Source organism: Oncorhynchus mykiss, chromosome 3, assembly GCF_057628025.1.
Source record: "Oncorhynchus mykiss isolate SJ-2025 chromosome 3, ASM5762802v1, whole genome shotgun sequence".
Lineage (NCBI taxonomy): Eukaryota > Metazoa > Chordata > Actinopteri > Salmoniformes > Salmonidae > Oncorhynchus > Oncorhynchus mykiss.
The window spans coordinates 74,639,483-74,662,060 of record NC_143024.1 but is presented as its reverse complement, the minus strand read 5'-3'; the positions used below and the strand labels follow the sequence as shown (position 1 = coordinate 74,662,060).

Here is a 22,578-nt window from a genome sequence, read left to right as displayed (position 1 = left end):
ACTGTGATCATAACAGAGCTGGAGAGCCACAGCCTTTAGATCTCTGCCATCTCAGCTCCTCAGCGAAGCGTACCTTCTCTAGTGCTTGTCTCTTGGTAAGCCCATTGTAGGGGGTGGGTGCACTACTTTTGTGAAAAGAACACATTTATTTTTATATTTGTATTGTTTGTATATATTCCGATTTTTCAGGGGGGGCTGCAGCACCGTCAGATCCCCTACTTCCTGTGGCTATGGGTAAGACTGTTAAACAGGCAGGTGTGTACGTGCGCACGTGCGTTCGCGCGCGCGCGCGTGTGTGTGTGCGTGGGCGTGTGTGTATGTGCGTGTGTGTACGTGCGCATGTGCGGGCCTGCGTGTTATTGAGAAACATTATTATTAAGAGCTCAGATCAGAAAGAGACATTTCAGCAGGTCTTCAAGATGTGCCAAAGCCCAGTTGATGCCTGGCACACACACACGTGTGAAGATGGAGAGAACATAGCGATGTGCGGGTGAAAGAGAGGGTGGAAGGAATGTAGAGTGGAGAAAAGAGAGGATGGCGGTATGACGCAACAGGAATGAGTGGGCAGAGGGAACCATATGCCCCGGGGGTTGTCATGTCTGCTTCTGAGAGAGAGCGAGAGCGAGCGAGAGAGAGAGAGAGAGAGAGAGAGAGAATCACAAATTATCTTAAATAACAATTGACAGAATAAACCTGAAATTACTTTTTGAAACGTAATTTGCGTTTTGTCGGTCAGTATTGTTAGTATTTCTAGGAGAAGATCTGGTCTCTCCAATATGTTGGAGGCTTTACACAACTGGCTCTGCTGGGACATATACAATAGGATGAATCAGCTAATGAAACGATCAATTACTGATTTAATAATTAGAAATGTGACTCCTGCTGTGTGCTATTCCTCCACACTGAGTGGTTTCTTATTCTCTTCCGTTTTATTCTGTCAATTCTTCGAACATATTTGTTGTTGTCTAATTGGAGCATTTGGAGGAAGCAGCTTATATGGGAGAGAGATGACTCATAGCAGGAGGGAACGCGATTGTAAGTGTGTGTGCGTGCGAGCGTGGATGTGTGGCTGCTCGTATCACAGATGTCCTCTACTACTTTCAGCTTCTTCCCTCTGCTTCCAACTTACACCAGCAGTCTGTGTCATTGAGATGGAGTGGCTCTAGTGATTTTGAATGTGGCATTGGGTATTGTTGACGGCAGAGGGGAGATGGTTGTTAATTCGAGGGGAAAGGTAATGACTGTGTGTGTCTGAGAGCAGCGTAATGACTGCTGCCAATACTCTGGTATGAGAGCCACTAGGAGATTAACTATGATGAATAGCTATTAACAGCTCTCAATATGCTAATGGTAGTAAGAGATCTCACTATAGTTACCCATTTTAAACCCTTTAGCCCTTTACACTCATGACAATTGGCCTATATGGAAAGGGTCAATTATAAAACATGCTTGACCATGTTAGCAATTGAAGGAGAAAAGTTTGGAGATTTAGGTGGAAATTGTCATACCAGAGATGAGTACACAACAGTTCACAGATGTTGGCCCCATCCTCGGATGGGGCCACAGTGTCTCCGGACCCCTCCTGTCTCAGCCTCCAGTATTTATGCTGCAGTAGTTTATGTGTCGGGGGGCTAGGGTCAGTTTGTTATATCTGGAGTACTTCTCCTGTCCTATTCGGTGTCCTGTGTGAATTTAAGTGTGCTCTCTCTAATTCTCTCTTTCTCTCTCTCTTTCTCTCTCTCGGAGGACCTGAGCCCTAGGACCATGCCTCAGGACTACCTGACATGATGACTCCTTGCTGTCCCCAGTCCACATGGCCGTGCTGCTGCTCCAGTTTCAACTGTTCTGCCTTATTATTATTCGACCATGCTGGTCATTTATGAACATTTGAACATCTTGGCCATGTTCTGTTATAATCTCCACCCGGCACAGCCCGAAGAGGACTGGCCACCCCACATAGCCTGGTTCCTCTCTAGGTTTCTTCCTAGGTTTTGGCCTTTCTAGGGAGTTTTTCCTAGCCACCGTGCTTCTACACCTGCATTGCTTGCTGTTTGGGGTTTTAGGCTGGGTTTCTGTACAGCACTTTGAGATATCAGCTGATGTTCGAAGGGCTAGATAAATACATTTGAATTTGAATTCACCTGACACAAGACTGAATCCAAACATTACACCGTTGATTTGTCAATAACGAAATCTGACAATACTCTGGATACATTCAGTAACATAATAAAACTATTCATGGAAATGTTGAGGTAGGTGCAACATAAGAAAAAACTATTACAAGGGTTTGAGTGTGAGGTCTAACTGGTGTCTCCAAGTGGACACACAGTAATTTAGTGGCACAGTAATGTTTATTGAGGCTTTGCCTGGTAGAAAAGGAGGAGGTGGAGAACATCACAACAACATAAACACACTGTTCATATTGACACAATGACCTCCATATTGAACCTAACCCCAGTCTTCATAGTGAACAGAAGTCTTTCTCCTCCAGAGGAATAAGCGCTAGATGTCTTCATATTGCTCAAACAGCTAACAAAGGTTTTTATGACAATAACAAGACAAGACAGTTCACAATTTAACTATAGTTCAACTCTACATGGAAATTCACTGTCACATTCTATATCTGAGGGAGTTCGGGCACAGCACAGCAAAATATATTTTGCACATCGCAAATCAATATTACCTGTATCTTGTCTGTTCTCCTGTAGCAGTCTCTGGATGTCGACAGGCTGGAATTCAAACCCGTCATGGTGACTTTTATATAGTGTCTTTATTTATTAATTACTTCAAACACACACTTTCTATTCTGAAAACTGGATGTGCCAGTAAAGGTCTGTTTTTAGAAACCAAAACCCTACCCATAATAACCAACCCAAACAGCATCCAGTCTGACAGCTACAGTAACACACTCACCCCCTCATGTCTGGAAGACATGAACCCTGTGCTCAGTAGCAGAATGAGAGCTTAAACTAAAGGAAGGTTACACACAGGGTCTGTAGTTATCCCCAGTCCCGATTTACTAGTCTCTGTGGGCTATGTGTGTTATGTCAATTAAGTTAGTTTCATATAAGCCTGAAAATCTGAGGACTGATGGTAGATACAATTACTTGCGAAAGTTTTCAACCCCTTGGGCATTTTTCCTATTTTGTTGCCTGACAACCTGAAATTAAAATGTATTTTGGGGGGATTTGTATCATTTGACAACATAACTACCACTTTGAAGATGCAAAATATTTTTTATTGTGAAACAAACAAGAAATAAGACAAAAAAACGGAAAACTTGAGAGTGTTCTATTCACCCCCCAAAGCCAATACCCCCCCAAAGACACCTTTTTCAGCAATTACAGCTGCAAGTCTCTTGGGGTATGTCTCTATAAGCTTGCCACGTCTAGCCACTGGTATTTTTGCCCATTCTCCAAGGCAAAACTGCTCCAGCTCCTTAAAGTTGGACGAGTTCCGTTAGTGTACAGCAATCTTCAAGTCATACCACAGATTCTCAATTGGGTTGAGGTCTGGGCTTTGACTAGGCCATTCCAAGACATTAAAATGTTCCCCCTTAAACCACTTGAGTGTTGCTTTAGCAGTATGCTTAGGATCATTGTCCTGCTGGAAGGTGAACCTCCGTCCCAGTTTCAAATCTCTGGAAGACCGAAACAGGTTTCCCTCAAGGATTTCCCTATATTTAGAGACATCCATCATTCCTTCAATTCTGACCAGTTTCACAGTCCCTGCTGATGAAAAACATCCCCACAACATGATGCTGCCACCACCATGCTTCACTGTGGGGAGGGTTTTCTCAGGGTGATGGGAGGTGTTGGGTTTGTGCCAGACATAGCGTTTTCCTTGATGGCCAAAAAATACAATTTTAGTCTCATCTGACCAGAGTACCTTCTTCCATATGTTTGGGGAGTCTTCCACATGCCTTTTTTGCTTATTTTTTTCTTCAAGCAATGGCTTTTTTTTGGCCACTCTTCTGTAGACCAGCTCTGTGGAGTGTATGGCTTAAAATGGTTATGTGGACAGATACTCCAATCTCCGCTGTGGAGCATTGCAGTTCCTTCAGGGTTATCTTTGGTCTCTTTGTTGCCTCTCTGATTAATGCCCTCCTTGCCTGGTCCATGAGTGTTGGTGAGTGGCCCTCTCTTGGAAGGTTTATTGTGGTGTCATAATCTTTCAATTTTTGTTAATAATGGATTTAATGGTGCTCCATGGGATGTTCAAAGTTTCAGATATTATTTTATAACCCAACCCTGATCTGTACTTCTCCAGAACTTTGTCCCTGATCTGTTTGGAGAGCTCATTGGTCTTCATGGTGCCCCTTGCTTTGTGGTGCCCCTTGCTTAGTGGTGTTGCAGACTCTGGGGCCTTTCAGAACAGGTGTATAGTGAGATCATGTGACAGATCATGTGCCACTTATGTGACTTCTGAAGGTAATTGGTTGCACCAGATCTTATTTAGGGGCTTCATAGCAAAGGAGGTGAATACATATGCTGAAACATATTTGAAACAATATTTTTTTTTCATTTCACTTCACCAATTTGGACTATTTTGTGTATGTCCATTACATGAAATCCAAATAAAAATCTATTTAAATTACAGGTTGTAATGCAACAAAATAGGAAAAACATCAAGAGGGATGAATACTTTTGCAAGGCACTGTAGATCGGTATGCTTTGGCCTTGCAATCTGGACATAACATAGTAAACAAAAATCCAGGACACTCAGATGAATATGACATATTACATATGGTATGTATTCATTTGTGGATGTCAATCATCCCTTTTGTCACGACTTCCACCGAAGTTCTTCCCTCTCCTTGTTCGGGCGGTGTTCGGCGGTCAACGTCACCGGCTTTCTAGCTGCCACCGATCCATGTTTCATTTTTCCTTTTGTTTTGTCTGTTTTACACACCTGGTTCCCATCTCATAGTTATGTTCCTTATTTAACCCTCTGGTTTCCCTTTCTGTTTTGTGCGTGATTGTCTTTCATGTGTTGGAGTTCGTATCCTGTTTTGTATTTGTTTTATAACAGGATTTTTGTTCCGTTCTCGGATGGAGTAAATACAGTGGTTTTACTCTTACCTGTGTCCTGCGCCTGACTCCTTCACTATCCTCTAGATAGACTGACAGTTTGACACGTGTTCTGCTCAGTAAACACAGTGGTTTTACTCTTACCTGTGTCCTGCGCCTGACTCCTTCACTGTCCTCTAGATAGACTCTGACAGTTTGACACGTGTTCTGCTCAGTAAATACAGTGGTTTTACTCTTACCTGTGTCCTGCGCCTGACTCCTTCGCTATCCTCTAGATAGACTCTGACAGTTTGACACTTGTTCTGCTCAGTAAACACAGTGGTTTTACTCTTACCTGTGTCCTGCGCCTGACTCCTTCGCTCTCCTCTAGATAGACTCTGACACCTTTTGTATGATATGTTACGAATTATAATTTGTACGATATGTTGAGAACTTGCCAGATGGGCTGGTCCAGCCTACTGGGCCTGTCTAACTTAGGTTTTAACTCAAAATGATAATCATCTGGCTAATAATGAGGTCCTCAAGGAACAAAATGGCCAGTGTGTTAGAAATGACAGGGCCCATTGTTGGTCACAGTCTGCCTCTGTGTGTGTGACTGTTTGTCTTTGTCTTAATTTTGCAGAATTTTCACTGGGATATTTCCCACCCACAATGAATGCACTGGGAGCAAAGCCAAACGAGGTAGCAGCAGAGAGAGTAGATGAAGAATCTCTCTGTCTCCTTTTCCTTTACTCACTGTCTTTCTCTCCCTCTGCCACAAATATCAGTACTGGTTTCAGTTGTGCTGCCTTTTTATGGATGCATACAAACCAATGACTGGAAGAAACACACAAACAGCGCACACACAAATACACATACTGTGCACAGAAACACACACAACGACTGGACTTGAGAGAGGTGATATGTGCATATTGATAAACCATCGCTCAGCTCTAACAGTAAAAGAGAAATACCATGAGACAGGTGTGTGTGTGACTCACAGCCCAGGAGGCGGGACACAATTTAAAGACCTTCTCTCAGATGATTTCTGCCCCCTGGAGAGGAAACCAGCAGCTTTGGCAAGAATTCCACAAAATACCCTTTGCTTTCACAAGAACTGAAAATATCAGTTTCAGGCTGTGATTCACTGATGTTACCATGCTGGCTTGTTCATTGGTCCTGGACCCTCCACTTGGGCAGGGGTCAGTATATGCTTCACAGATGGATCAGAACACCAGATGCTCCTGGATGCTTCTAACATCATAAACACACACACACACACTGATGACAAGTACACACAGACACATATACACACACACACTTGTTTATGACAAAAGTAAGTTCTCCCATGGAGGGAAGGTGCTTTCTGTTCTGGAAGATCTGATCTGTCAACCAAAAGTCATAAGGTTGCTATGAACACTTATAAGGTCACTATTAACACTCATAGTGGAGCTACAGACACTCATAGCAGCACTATGAATACCCTTAACATAGTGTATGTGTCTGTATGTTTACAGTGCCAGAGGGAGAAGGTTGCTTCATTCCCATTAGCACATTCATTTGAACAGCATGGGAAGGGACTTAACTCTTTACTAACCAATCAAAGTCTAGCCATGGTCGTCATCAGTCCAATCACAGTCTAGTGGTGAGGAGATTGTCAAAACAAAGACAAAAGCAGTCAGACAGACTAAGTGTTGGGTCTCAGACATCCAGTCCCATGTTGATGGTCAGGGGTCATGGCAGGCCAACTTGTCTGCAGCTGGAGTCCCAGAGGCCGCGATGGAGCTGTGGGTCGTAGGTGTTTGGTGATGTCATCTCTGTGCGCCCATTGCTCCAGTAGGCTTCTCCCTCCCCCTCCAGAGACGGAGATAGAGCAGTGTAGAGGACCGTGGACGCTCCCTGGGACGGGCTCTGGGGGCACAACACAAACTGTCAGACTGTTATACATAACGCATGCACCCAGGCACGCACACACGGACACACACACACACACAACGAGGCTGTTATATAAACACACAACCAGCAGAGCTTCACTGGCATAAAGATACAGCTAGATTTACACCCTAACAACAAAACCCTACAGTATTTCTACAACAACATGACTTTTCAACCTATTTCTACATGAGACTGACTTCAACCTATTTCTACATGAGACTCTGATAAACAGTGTGTGTGTGTGTGTGTGTGTGTGTGTGTGTGTGTGTGTGTGTGTGTGTGTGTGTGTGTGTGTGTGTGTGTGTGTGTGTGTGTGTGTGTGTGTGTGTGTGTGTGTGTGTGTGTGTGCGTGTATTAATGTGATAGTGCTGAGGAGCCTGTTATTAATGGTGCATTTGTAGCTGCATGGCAGAGGCTCCCTAAAGGTCATTTACTTAGGCAACTGCCTGTAGTGATTACACTCTCTAACACCCACACAGCACACACAGGGCTGTCTCCTTCCATCCCATCCTCCAGACACACACAGGGCTGTCTCCTTCCATCCCATCCTCCAGACACACACAGGGCTGTCTCCTTCCATCCCATCCTCCAGACACACACAGGGCTGTCTCCTTCCATCCCATCCTCCAGACACACACAGGGCTGTCTCTTTCCATCCCATCCTCCAGACACACACAGGGCTGTCTCCTTCCATCCCATCCTCCAGACACACACAGTGCTGTCTCCTTCCATCCCATCCTCCAGACACACACAGGGCTGTCTCCTTCCATCCCATCCTCCAGAGACACACAGGGCTGTCTCCTTCCATCCCATCCTGCAGACATTAACAGGGCCTCCAGGCCAATGCTTTAAGACACGATCTAAAATAATCCCAATGAAATGAACAACTATTTAGTTAGCAACAAGCAAATGTTTTAACATTTAATTTTGTGTTTGTGTCTTTGTGTCTGTGTGTGTGTGAGTGTGTCTATGTGTGTGTCTATGTGAGTGTGTCATGCGTGTGTGTCTGTGTGTGTTGGTAGAGCATGGCGCTTGCAACACCAGGGTTGTGGGTTCGATTCCAATTGGGGACCTGTACGAAAAAGTACCAAAATGTATCCACTCACAACTGTAAGTCACTCTGGATAAGAGTGTCTGCTAAATGCCTCAACAGTAAAATACAGAGTCATGGAACATTGATTCATACATATTTTATGGAGATTCTCATCTTTCTTAAACTTGGCAAGTTTTCCCTCTTCATCTCTCTTTCCCTTCACTTCTCTCTCTTTCTCTCTCTCTGCCTAAAAATACACTCTGAAGTCAGTATGGTACTGAAATGCCACATTTTAAGATACTTATTCCGTAATTAACTTCTTGAATAAATCGTTCCGATTTATTCTGAAAACTTTGACAGTAGTCAGATACAGGAAATTCAAAGGTAGCCATATAACTCTATGCACAATGATGACTTTTAACAATTCCACAGAACAGTTTACAAAAACACATTTACATGAAGAACAGTACATATGCAAAGTTTGGTCACAGAATGATGGCACAAACAGCACAAACAGTCATTATGTTACCAAACGTTGCATCTGCATTGTTCAGTAAATGTGTTTCTATAAAATGTTTAGTGGAAATTGTTAAAAGGAGTCCTTGTGCATAGAGTTGTAGGTTTGTTTAACTTTACAATCATTGGTTTTTGTTTGGCATAAATGTATAAAGTTAAAAATCTGAGTCTCAGCATCATTCTGTTACTGTGTAATTGACAATACTCGATTAGCACTGTGTGTGTGTGTGTGTGTGTGTGTGTGTGTGTGTGTGTGTTTGTGTGTGTGTGTGTGTGTGTGTGTGTGTGTGTGTGTGTGTGTGTACCCTATAGAGCAGGCGTCCGATGGCTGTCTGTGAGAGGCGGGCGGTGAGGAAGAGGTGGCAGTAGAGTGAAGTGTCGACCATCCCAGGGTCCACTGCCCATAAGCTCACTGGAAACCCTCCTCTATCCAGCCTCTGTTGCAGGTGGGAGGAAAATAACAGTAGTGCCAGCTTACTCTGGGAGTACGCCGCATGGGCCGAATAACACTGCCTGAAGACTGAAAGAGAGGGGGGAGAAAGATGTTGAAAAAAGGTCTGGAGTGGGAGGAAATTAGGAGAGGAGGGTGTGTGAAATGAAATATTATGTGGATGAAGGGTGGCTGGATTGAATACAGAGAAAACACTACCTTAAAAATTATATAAATATATAATTATTGTGCAATTTAAATCTATAGGTTTTTCTATCATTATTTTAGGCTATCTGGTATTAGTGCATAAGCCTAAGCTTTAGGGCCTAACTATACGCACGCCAAATAGCCTACACACCAATCGCCAAATGCATTTGGGAAAGGGCAGAAAAAGTTCATGTCAATCCACGGAAACAAGAAGGACAATGTCAGAGTTTAATTCAGGAAGAGAAAAGCTGCAAAATGGAGTGGAAGATCGAGAGACAGGAGGGCCGGAAAAGTCATGTTTGGGAAAGATTTGGTGAAGTGGTGAAAGAGGCTATGTTATGTGTGATGATTGTGATGATTTCTTCCCGGTCCCTAAATGTCTTTGCGCCCCGAAAGAAGCAGGGATGACAGAGAAAACTTTACCGATGTCAACTAGATTGAAGCATTCATTCTATCGATTTATGACATTCTGGTGACCAAACTTTTATTTAGTCTTCTAGGGCAACATAATGAGTGAAGAGAAGCTGCATGTATCTAATTGTAGCCTTGTGGTTAGAGTGTTAGACTAGTAACCGAAAGGTTGCCAGATCGAATCCCTGAGCTGACAAGGTAAAAATCTGTAGTTTTGCTCCTGAACAAGGCAGTTAACCTACTGTTCCTGGGCCGTCATTGAAAATAAGAATTTGTTCTTAATTGACTTGCCTAGTTAAATAAAGGTTAAAAAAATTAATAAATAGACAATTTGATTAACAAATAGCCTACCAAAATGTCAGAAATGATCAGCAGAAACATATCTACAATCAGGCAGAAAGATTGTCCAAAAGAATCGTTCTGCCTGCAGCGCATGTTCTATATTAGTGGGTTAGGGACGGGTGCGTGCCTCAGATGTTCACTTTATCACATATACTCGGGCAGTTGCGGATGGGTAATTAGTAATTGCGGGCAGGTGCAGGTGAACAAACAGCTCACCCGTGCCACACTAGTGTGTGTGTGTGTGTACCTGTTTAGCAGGCTGTCTAGTTGTATCTCTCCAGCACCATGAGCTGACGAGGAGAGGGTGACAACACGTGAGCAGGAACCACGTTTCCCAGAATGCTTTAATGTGTCTAACAGCAGCAAGGTCAACAGGAAGTGACCTAGGTAGTTGACCCCGAAGTGACGCTCAAAGCCCTCTTCTGTACGACCCTCAGGGACCAACATGACCGCCTCTGCACGTGTGCACAAACACAAATAGTTAAGACACAGTTCATTTAAGAATTTAAGTCTCATATCAAGCGTATAGGTCGGCAGATTGATTGGTTGATTGTGTGTCACTCACCATTGTTGACTAAGATGTGCAGCGGTAGGCCTCGTCTCTTGATACTCTGGACAAATTGCCTGACTGACTGCAAAGATGCCAGATTCAACTGATCAAACTCCACTGAAAACACAAAACACACACACACCATTCATTTAAATACAATACACAGTACAGATATAAGATCTTAATTTGATTACCCTGTTGCAGGAGAACTTTCCTGCAATACAGAACATTTTAAATGTGTAGTGTAGTTTAGGTTTAAAAAGGCTTCTGAAGTTTGTAATTTCCACTTAGAAATTTCAGACTTGGTTTTCCCTTGCGAAAAATGTATCAACCCTTACAAAAATCACTATTAATTATAATCAATTTAATAATTCCCATTACTTGTTGCTGCAGGATTAATCTCCTGCTGTAGCAAACTGGCTCAAATTAAGATCCTACATCTGTAAATACACATATACGGGTAGAAGGTCCTATAGGCAGATCATTTGAGCACACAGAAACAAACAAACCTACACACAGCATAATCAGCACTCTTGTAAAAAAAAAAAATTCTGCTAACTGTGTCTGTAGTGGAAAATCAAAGCAGCATCAATGTATTGATCTCCTACAGTAGGCTCTTCTCTAATAGAGAACACAAACTGCTGCTAGCTTCATACACATTATACTACATGATACCAATACCTCCTCCTAACATCTCATACAGTAAGTATTCTGCAGCAGCAACGCTGGCAGGACTTGCTGTAGGACCTCTGCTCTGTGTGTGTTGTGTGTGTGTCTGTGTGTGTGACTTTCAGAGTCAAAAATAGCCTTTCACAATGGATGATTTTTAGTCCAGGGCTAAACTTACCCTGGGTTAAAAGTAGCCTAGGGCTAGCTTACCCTTGTTTCACACTAGCATTAGTTTACCCAGGGTGAAACCAAAATGTCCAGCTTGAAAAGCCCTAGTCCTCTGGCTGTGTGCGTGTGAATACTATTTGTGTTTGTGTGTGTGTGTTTGTGTGTTTCATACACAGGCTAAGCCAGGGTTTGATACTGATATGAGAATAATTTAACTAATGCCAAATTCCAGTCCTAACCCTGTGTGCTTTGCCCCTGTCTGAATGCCTGCCTGCATGCCTGCCTTTCTGTCCCTCTCTGTCCCCATGTCCCCAACCTGTCATCCTGTCTTTCTGAGTATGATTTTGCTATAAACGGGTGGTGTTTTGATTGGCTCTGGCAAAACATAAGAAGCCTTTGGTGTACATGTGCTTTGCTATTTTCCTCTCAACAATTGGGCATTTGGGGCACACTCCACTCCTTTCCTCCTATCCTTTCCACCCCTCCTCTTCCTCTCTCCCTTCCACTCCACCTTTTCTACCTGTGATAATTACAACGAGGATCTGGGCTCCATGCCAGAGAGATAAGCACATTTTACACCTACAAGCTTTTCATTCTGTTAATGTACCCAGTGCTACTCCACTCTGACCCAATACACTACTGCACCACTGCTACAGTCCATATCAAATGCACTGTTAATACACTACTGTCTATCAAATGTAGCCTAGCTACTGCAGTGTTACATTTAATATAGTGTCCAGTCATGACTCACAAAAGTAGGTGGGTAAATTCTGAGCACCTATCAAGATGACGGTAGGCAAATAACTAAACTTTAATACAAAAAAACGCTAATAGGTGGTTAAACACTTTTCACTATTCAGTGCTCTGCTTACTTACATTTACAGTGCCTTGCGAAAGTATTCGGCCCCCTTGAACTTTGCGACCTTTTGCCACATTTCAGGCTTCAAACATAAAGATATAAAACTGTATTTTTTTGTGAAGAATCAACAACAAGTGGGACACAATCATGAAGTGGAACGACATTTATTGGATATTTCAAACTTTTTTAACAAATCAAAAACTGAAAAATTGGGCGTGCAAAATTATTCAGCCCCCTTAAGTTAATACTTTGTAGCGCCACCTTTTGCTGTGATTACAGCTGTAAGTCGCTTGGGGTATGTCTCTATCAGTTTTGCACATCGAGAGACTGACATTTTTTCCCATTCCTCCTTGCAAAACAGCTCGAGCTCAGTGAGGTTGGATGGAGAGCATTTGTGAACAGCAGTTTTCAGTTCTTTCCACAGATTCTCAATTGGATTCAGGTCTGGACTTTGACCATTTGGCCATTCTAACACCTGGATATGTTTATTTTTGAACCATTCCATTGTAGATTTTGCTTTATGTTTTGGATCATTGTCTTGTTGGAAGACAAATCTCCGTCCCAGTCTCAGGTCTTTTGCAGACTCCATCAGGTTTTCTTCCAGAATGGTCCTGTATTTGGCTCCATCCATCTTCCCATCAATTTTAACCATCTTCCCTGTCCCTGCTGAAGAAAAGCAGGCCCAAACCATGATGCTGCCACCACCATGTTTGACAGTGGGGATGGTGTGTTCAGGGTGATGAGCTGTGTTGCTTTTACGCCAAACATAACGTTTTGCATTGTTGCCAAAAAGTTCAATTTTGGTTTCATCTGACCAGAGCAACTTCTTCCACATGTTTGGTGTGTCTCCCAGGTGGCTTGTGGCAAACTTTAAACAACACTTTTTATGGATATCTTTAAGAAATGGCTTTCTTCTTGCCACTCTTCCATAAAGGCCAGATCTGTGCAATATACGACTGATTGTTGTCCTATGGACAGAGTCTCCCACCTCAGCTGTAGATCTCTGCAGTTCATCCAGAGTGATCATGGGCCTCTTGGCTGCATCTCTGATCAGTCTTCTCCTTGTATGAGCTGAAAGTTTAGAGGGACGGCCAGGTCTTGGTAGATTTGCAGTGGTCTGATACTCCTTCCTTTCAATATTATCGCTTGCACAGTGCTCCTTGGGATGTTTAAAGCTTGGGAAATATTTTTGTATCCAAATCCGGCTTTAAACTTCTTCACAACAGTATCTCGGACCTGCCTGGTGTGTTCCTTGTTCTTCATGATGCTCTCTGCGCTTTTATCGGACCTCTGAGACTATCACAGTGCAGGTGCATTTATACGGAGACTTGATTACACACAGGTGGATTGTATTTATCATCATTAGTCATTTAGGTCAACATCATTCAGAGATCCTCACTGAACTTCTGGAGATAGTTTGCTGCACTGAAAGTAAAGGGGCTGAATAATTTTGCACGCCCAATTTTTCAGTTTTTGATTTGTTAAAAAAGTTTGAAATATCCAATAAATGTCGTTCCACTTCATGATTGTGTCCCACTTGTTGTTGATTCTTCACAAAAAAATACAGTTTTATATCTTTATGTTTGAAGCCTGAAATGTGTCAAAAGGTCGCAAAGTTCAAGGGGGCCGAATACTTTCGCAAGGCACTGTATCCTCCATTACACCACTGGTTAACATACTGTTCCCTTTCAGTCGATGACTCTGTATACAATACTATGGGGAGTCACCGACCAATCAACAGCCCGAGGGATGCCAAGCCCGCCCCCAGAAGCATCCATTTCCTAAATTCTTTTGCTTTTCAGCTCGCCTGATGGAAGAATGTGTCACGCAATTTACAAACTTTTCAAGCACACGAAGACTACGAGATTCGGCACTAACTAAAGTGTCTGTTAGTGGGGAGAGAGTACTCGCCCCCTAGATGTTGAGAGTTTTGGGTCTTGGTATACGTTTTTGTGTTTGCTAAAAGCTAACTACTTTCTGCTCTGTTTGTGTAGCTAATATTTCCTTGCTTGGGTAGGATTTATGTTAGCTAAACAAACTACTTTGTTCTCTGCTTGTGTAGCCAGTGCTTCCTTGCTTGAGTAACATGGCTAGCGGTAAGAGTAAGTTTTAAAAAAAGGCTAACCATCTGAGTTTGAACCTCCTACCGTGCCCTTGGGCATGTGGTTTCACAATGAAAATGAAAGATACTCACGAGTGCTGTCCTGTTTGCCTGGGGTGGAAACATGCTCAGGAGGCTTTGGCTCGGACCAATTTGTGTGACCATTGTCTCCGACTGGGCTCAACTTTCATTGGGCATCGGGCTGAATTAGTGAGAAAGATTGGGACTGCTGGTGAAGGGTCAACCGGTGATTTGACCTTGATAATGGGGTTGTCTGAAGCTGGGAGAGAGCGGCAGTGGTGGTCGGAGTTGATAGGAGTGTCATCCCAGCCGTGTGAGGCTCATTCCGGTTTCTCTGGCAGTGTTCAGAGTCCGGATTCCGGGATGATATAGTATCCCTGGTTAGCTCTGGAGGGATTTCAGAGTGTCAATCAGATGACATCAATCCGGGGCAGCCTACATCCCCAGCTTTGGATTCGGCGGGGCAGAGTGAACCATTAGTGGTTAATGCACCTTTGATGGAGCTATATCGTAGGGCGACAAATCACCTGGGGGTGGATTGGCCGTCTTCTCCTCACAAGAGTTTCAAATCAAATTGAATTTGTCACATGCTTACTTACGGGCCTTTCCCAACAATGCAGAGAGAAATAAAAAGTGAAATAATAGAAAAATAAAACACGTAATAATAAAACACAATGAGTATATATATACAGTGGCAAGAAAGATATGTGAACCCTTTGGAATTATCTGGACTTCTTTATAAATTGGTCATAAGTCTACAATAGACAAACACCATCTGCTTAAACTAATAACACAAACAATTATACGTTAAACCGTATAAACATTGACAGTGCAGGCTGGAAAAAGTATGTGAATCCTTGGATTTAACAACTGGTTGACCCTCCTTTGGCAGCAATAACCTCAACCAAACGTTTTCTGTAGTTGCAGATCAGACCTCCACAACGGTCAGGAGGAATTTTGGACCATTCATCTTTACAAAACTGTTTCAGTTCAGCAATATTCTTAGGATGTCTGGTGTGAACCGCTCGAGGTCATGCCACAGCATCTCAATCGGGTTGAGGTCAGGACTCTTAATGGGCCACTCCAGAAGGTGTATTTTCTTCTGTTGAAGCCATTCTGTTGCTGATTTACTTCTGTGTTTGGGTCGTTGTCCTGTTGCATTACACAACTTCTGTTAAGCTTCATGTAGCCTTACATTCTCCTGCAAAATGTCTTGATAAACTTGGGAAAGTCATGAACATCAAGGTTTTTGGAGATACTTTTGTAACCCTTTCCAGCTTTATGCAACAACGCAACAACAAAATCTTCTGAGATCTCTTTTGTTCGAGGCATTGTTCAAATCAGGCAATGCTTCTTGTGAATAGCAAACTCAAATGTTATGAGTGTTTTTCATAGGGCAGGGCAGCTCTAACCAACATCTCCAATCTCATCTCAATGATTGGTTAGCTGACTCCTGACTCCAATTAGCTTTTGGAGAAGTCATTAGCCTAAGGGTTCACATATTTTTCCCAACCTACACTGTGAATGTTTAAATGATGCATTCAATGTAGACAATAACATTTTAAGCAGACTGTGTTTGTCTGTTGTTGTGAAGATGAAGATCAGATCAAATTTTAGGACCAATTTATGCAGAAATCCAGATAATTCCAAAGGGTTCACATACTTTTTCTTGAGACGGTATACGGGGTACCAGTGCTGAGTTGATGTGCAGAGGTGCGAGGTAATTGAGTTAGACACTGTATGTACATATAACTGGGAATAAAGGGACAGATAATAAACAGTAGCAGCAGCGTATGTGATGAGTCAAAAAAGTTATTCCAAATGGGGCAATGCAGATAGTCCTAGTAGCTGTTTGGTTAACTATTTAACAAACAATTTAGCAGTCTTATTGCTTGGAGGTAGAAGCAATTCTGGGTCCTGTTTGATTCAGACTTGAATTTGATTCAGACAGAATTTCTAGGGCCTTTCTTTGACACCGCCTGGTATAAAGGTCCTGGACGGCAGGGAGCTCGGCCACAGTGATGTACTGGGATGTACGCACTACCCTCTGTAGAGCCTTGCAGTCAGATGCAAAGCAGTTGCCATACCAAGCAGTGATGTAGCCAGTCAAGATGCTCTCAATGGTGCAACTTTAGAACTCTGAGGGTCCATGTTAAATATTTTCAGCCTCCTGAGAGGCCATGTTCACGACTGTGCTGGTGAGTGTCACCATGATAGATCCTTAGTGATGTGGACACCGAGGACCTTGAAGCTTTCGACTCACTCCACTACAGCCCGTAGATGTGAATGGGGGCATGCTCGGCCCTCTGTTTCCTGTAGTCCATGATCAGCTCCTTTGTCTTGCTGAAATAGATGGATACGTTGTTGTTCTGGCACCACACTGCCAGGTCTCTCACTTCCTCCCTATAGGCTGTCTCATCATAGTCAGTGTTCAGGCCTACCAGCGTCGTATTGTCGGCAAACTTAATGATGGTATTGGAGTCGTGTGCTGCCACTTCAGGTCAGAGGCAGGTTTCCCCGGGCCAGGGGGGCGGATTCGAGGACGGTTTTGGACCATTTTGGTGCTTCTGAGCAGCTTTGAACGTCTTGGAACAGATGCCATGCTGGGTCAAAGAAGAAAGGAAAGGGGGATACCTAGTCAGTACCAATGAATGCATTCAACTGAAAGCTTGGTTACTGGCCCAATGCTCCTACCCGAAGAGCGGGATGGAGGCTGATTATTCCACAGGGCAGGGGAAGGAGGAGACCTTGTGACCCTAGCTGGATGCCGGGGAGGGGGTGTGTTCTCGGGGCCCTCCTTCCCGACCATTTACTGTGGCAACAGTGTTTCCAAGTGCTCGGTCAATGGGGGCAAGTTACTGGTTGCCGAAGTCCCCAAACCCATTGTGAGCCGGGTATCAGAATGGCTGTACCACGAAAGCACATTGTTTCTACTCAAGGTTCCTTGGTGTTCAGCGGTGGCGTACATCAACAAGCAGGGGGGAATGCGGTCTCTCTCTCTCCTAAACCTTGCCTGTTATCTGCTTGTATGGAGCAGAGCACATTTCCTGTCACTCAGGGCAACGTATCTTCCCGGATCTCTCATCGTGTGCACCCCCTGGGACCGGTTTGGCAGGGCTGATGTAGATCTTTATGCATCGCGAGAAAATGCACATTTTTGTCTGTTCTTCTCAATGTTGTTGATTCTGGTGGCTCCCGGTTCGCCCAGATAACCCTAATTTCCCAGAGATCATCCGTCAGTTGGGCGGGGCCACTTGGAGGGCTCTGTGTCATCGGGATCTATTGTCCCAGGCGCACAGGAAAATCTGCCGCCCACGACCGCAAATATGGATCTGTGGGTTTGGCCCCTGAAAGGTTGAATTTGACGGCTAGGGGTTTACCCTCAAATATGATTATGACTATACAGTCAACGCGTGCACCTTCTACTAGAGGGTTGTACATATATATACTGTGTGTCTTACAGGTCCCTGGCTTTATAGATGTTCCCTGTCTCACCTCCACCGTTAGCTTCCAGTAAACAACGAATGTTGCATGGCCTGAGTCCGGTGCGCACTTTTTGTCCAGTGTGCACTTTAGGACCAAGGATATCCACGTTTGTGACCAGATTTCTGTTTGTTTCGCTAATCCAGCTTGGGATTGTGGAGGCTATCTCCCTGGCATGTGTCAGCAAAGGACAATGGTTGCCTAGTAGTGGGCGTGCTCACTCCACTAGGGGTGTGGAGGCTTCTTGGGCATTGTTCAGGGGCATAAAGATTGGAGATGCCTATGCTGCAGCGAGTTGGGGTTCCCGAAAAATGCTTTGGTGAGGTTTTATTGCTTAGACATAATTGCTCACTGTGTGGCTCATAGTGTTCTTAGTGTGCAGGTTGCGCATTTATCAGGGTTACGACAGTTACCTGTGGGTTTGAGCCTTGGGCTCCCGTGGTTCATCGACTCTGGTTGATGCTATGCAGTGAGCGTGTGCACTTTACCAAGATAGGTGTTCTGCTGTTTTGGGTTCCTTGTATGAATTCTGACATTTCAGGCTCGCAAGGTATGTATTTTTCATGGAACCGTTGGGTCTATGGACTTGGGCTGCAGTGGAAGCGTGTCAGTGTGCATAAGCAAGTTGCAGTAGGTTCTGGTTCCCTGTATGGGGCTCTGACAGTTCCGGCTTCAAGGGGTAAGTATTAGGGGAAAAGGTGACTTCTGTAACCCCTTTTTGGAGCCGGTGAAACCTGTGTGTGCGTGCTTGGGCTGCTGTGGGTCTCCTAGTCTGGAACCCTCTGAGGCGGCTTGGGGTGTGATTTATGTCTCCATAGTATGTTATACTGAGTGACCGACTGAAAGGGAATGTACAGTTATGAATTTAACTACTGTTCCCTGAAGTAGGTAATGAGGTATAACTCAGTTTGGGGATTTGGGCTCGCTGAAGAGTGATACTGAATTGAGGAAATAGATGCGAGCCCCGGTATTATACCCAGGAAGGCGGGCTCCTGAGGGCAGGCTTGACATCCATTGGCCCGTTGGGCGTGTACTCTTTCTTCTAATCTCCTCTCTCCTGCGCTGTCTCCTATGCTCCGTACACACAGACAAACATGCACACGAAGAGCCAGAGGACGTTTGGTGAGAAGCACCTGCCTCACATACTAATGACGCTTCCGTTATATTGTCATTCAGACACACGCTCACACGCATCCCTCCCTACCCCCACCTCATCGCCCCATCGGCACATTGTCATTCAGAGGACAGAGCTACATGACCCTCACCTCCCCCCACTTCCTTCATCTCCCAACTCACCCCCGTCATTCAGAGCACCGTCATTCAGAGCATGCTTCCCTCCCCCGCCCCCACTCCCTAACACCCCTCAATGCCATACCTCTTAATCTTCACAAAGAGAAATAGATCATGCAACAGTTCCAGAGAGGAAATCTACTTCAATGACGCCGTCTCACTTTTAACTGACGTGACGCACTAGAGCAGAGATGCACAGCTCCAGTTCTTCTACAGTCATTCTGCGTTTTAACTAGAAGCTGATTTCTACCTGCAAAAAGGTGTGTTCACTCACACTCCAATCAGTAATATCAAGAGCCATGGACGCACGAAAGCAAACAGGACTGTGTGGACTGTGTGTTACCTTTGGCCTCTCTGTTCTCCTCACAAATCCTCTTCACAGCAGACACACCCTTCAGCTCATTCTGTCCAGCTAGAGAGGGAGAGAGAAGGGAGAAGAGAGGAGGGGAGGAGAAGAGAGGAGACTGATCTAATTAATTTCCTAAGTAAACACACCCAGTAAACACAAAGAGCGAACGAAAGAGCGAGAGATGCATACCCACACGCACATCCAGACACACACAAACACAGTCCCTTGCCACGGCAGGCCTATATGCACACATTTCTAAATTCCACAACACACAACTACCCACATACACTCCAGGAGTGTAAACATGCCTATCTGAACAGATAATTAAAAACCTACCCTGAGGAAATAATTTGCCTACTAAATATTTCTGTCCGTGGGTATTAAACATGTAATTAAGACATTATATTAACTAAGTATATTAATCAGTTCATGGTACTATTGAACGGTATAACACATTCACATTGGTAGGGATGTGGTGTACAGTATGGTGTCTTTATGTAGGCCTACCTATGATAATGTGGGCCCCCAGGCTGGCCATGTGTCTTGAGGTCTCATAGCCAATTCCCCTGGTGCCTCCCGTCACTATAGCAACTTTGCCATGTTGTAAGGCCAGCTCTGGAGAAAGGAAATGAATACAATGACAAATGGAATGGGGTAATAAACATGGTGCAGATATTACCCTATCCCCTAGTGTTATTCTTTAGGCCAGGACAACTCTCCTTCCGTACATAGCCATGCAGTTTATGAAGTTTGTGTGGCATGTTTACAGGTTTATGAAGTTTGTGTGGCATGTTTACAGGTTTATGAAGTTTGTGTGGCATGTTTACAGGTTTATGAAGTTTGGGTGGCATGTTTACAGGTTTATGAAGTTTGTGTGGCATGTTTACAGGTTTATGAAGTTTGTATGGCATGTTTACAGGTTTATGAAGTTTGTGTGGCATGTTTACAGGTTTATGAAGTTTGTGTGGCATGTTTACAAGTTTATGAAGTTTGTGTGGCATGTTTACAGGTTTATGAAGTTTGTGTGGCATATTTACAAGTTTATGAAGTTTGTGTGGCATGTTTACAGGTTTATGAAGTTTGTGTGGCATATTTACAGGTTTATGAAGTTTGTGTGGCATGTTTACAGGTTTATGAAGTTTGTGTGGCATGTTTACAGGTTTATGAAGTTTGTGTGGCATGTTTACAGGTTTATGAAGTTTGTGTGGCATGTTTACAGGTTTATGAAGTTTGTGTGGCATGTTTACAGGTTTATGAAGTTTGTGTGGCATATTTACAGGTTAATGAAGTTTGTGTGGCATGTTTACAGGTTTATGAAGTTTGTGTGGCATGTTTACAGGTTTATGAAGTTTGTGTGGCATGTTTACAGGTTTATGAAGTTTGTGTGGCATGTTTACAGGTTTATGAAGTTTGTGTGGCATGTTTACAGGTTTATGAAGTTTGTGTGGCATGTTTACAGGTTTATGAAGTTTGTGTGGCATGTTTACAGGTTTATGAAGTTTGTGTGGCATGTTTACAGGTTTATGAAGTTTGTGTGGCATGTTTACAGGTTTATGAAGTTTGTGTGGCATGTTTACAGGTTTATGAAGTTTGTGTGGCATGTTTACAGGTTTATGAAGTTTGTGTGGCATGTTTACAGGTTTATGAAGTTTGTGTGGCATGTTTACAGGTTTATGAAGTTTGTGTGGCATGTTTACAGGTTTATGAAGTTTGTGTGGCATGTTTACAGGTTTATGAAGTTTGTGTGGCATGTTTACAGGTTTATGAAGTTTGTGTGGCATGTTTACAGGTTTATGAAGTTTGTGTGGCATGTTTACAGGTTTATGAAGTTTGTGTGGCATGTTTACAGGTTTATGAAGTTTGTGTGGCATGTTTACAGGTTTATGAAGTTTGTGTGGCATGTTTACAGGTTTATGAAGTTTGTGTGGCATGTTTACAGGTTTATGAAGTTTGTGTGGCATGTTTACAGGTTTATGACATGTAGCTGGATGTATTTTCTTATTTTCCAGCTGGACAGTCTGTTTCTGCTGTAGCAATTATCATGCCAGCATCAAAGGAGAAATATGTGGTGGTGAGCAGGTCAGTGGTAAATGTCATGTTGAGGTGTGTGTGTGTTTTAAGATTATAGAATTAGAATGAGTGAACAATAATGCATTCTAATTCTATGGTTGGGCAGTAGTTTACAACATGTTTGACATAGTTTAGTTGATGTGTGTAACAGGCCTAACCATTCCCTTTACAATATTCTCCCCTCCTGGTCCAGTACACAACGATGTTGTGCAGGCTTTAGATCCAGACCAGCTCTAACATAGCCTGCTTCGGCTGTTGAGCGGCTGCGCAAGTAGCCAGCAGATAGAACCCTCGTGACTGCGCTGTTTATATGGAGGCGCTGATGAGCAAACGAGGGCATCTGAGACTGTCTGCTAAACTTTTGTTTTGTGTTCACTTCAAATGGTTAGAAATGACCGGCAAAGCAATACTTAACAAAGTCAGTCTATGTTCTAGTTGGGGCGAACAGCAGCTCTTTCATCACAGCCTGCAGCTGCTCTTACTCGTAGCGAAACTGGCTAATTAGCCTTGTTTTACACTAACCTGGCAACGTGAAGGGATGGCAGATTAATTGATTAATTAGAACTCTCAACCCAAGCAGGCACAGCCTAAGAGCAGGTAAATAACAATCCAGAAACCCCATAGCCTGGAAGTTGTGTTTGCGAGCACTTCTCTGGTCTCTTTATAATGACCGGCATACACACGAATCCCTCACTCCACCATGTGTCAGAAAGAGGCCCGTCCCAACACTAAGTGTCATACGTCTACTTGTCTCTTCTCTTCTCTTCCTCGTCTCCTTCCTTCATCATGCGGGCTAGACAGCATAACAGAAGTTTAGGCCTACAGTGAGAACCTGGGGTCTGTTCAGTTGGGTGAAACGTTTCAGAACTTTTAGTTTAACTTGTGTAGAACATATATGACTGTCACGTAGAATAGACTAGAGAAGCATGTCAGCTCTATTAGAGTGAGTGAGTTTCTAGGTTGAGGGTCAGTGACGTGGGCCATCCTTTGTATTGTTTGTGGGAATCGCATCTCACGCATGACTGGGATTATTTAAGATGATGGGACAGTATTGTGACAGCTTTGTGCGCACACACACAGACAAACACATACACATGCATATGTACACAACCACATTTCACACAACTCACACCTT

The 22,578-nt window shown here is 43.6% G+C and overlaps 1 protein-coding gene across 1 annotated transcript in view; it reads right to left on the bottom strand.

Annotated features, from left to right (window-relative positions):
* Positions 1-4,504: 4,504 nt before the first annotated feature.
* LOC110520355 (polyprenol dehydrogenase-like) overlaps positions 4,505-22,578 on the bottom strand; it is a 29,392-nt gene continuing 11,318 nt past the window's right edge. Inside the window, exons 2-7 of the mRNA XM_090230597.1 lie at positions 19,881-20,060; positions 19,368-19,436; positions 10,449-10,550; positions 10,131-10,338; positions 8,799-9,006; positions 4,505-6,920 (exon numbers count right to left, since the gene is read on the bottom strand). Of these exons, the coding sequence (XP_090086723.1) occupies positions 6,744-6,920; positions 8,799-9,006; positions 10,131-10,338; positions 10,449-10,550; positions 19,368-19,436; positions 19,881-20,060 (944 nt within the window). The 3' untranslated portion in view covers positions 4,505-6,743. The remainder of the gene's footprint in view (positions 6,921-8,798; positions 9,007-10,130; positions 10,339-10,448; positions 10,551-19,367; positions 19,437-19,880; positions 20,061-22,578) is intronic.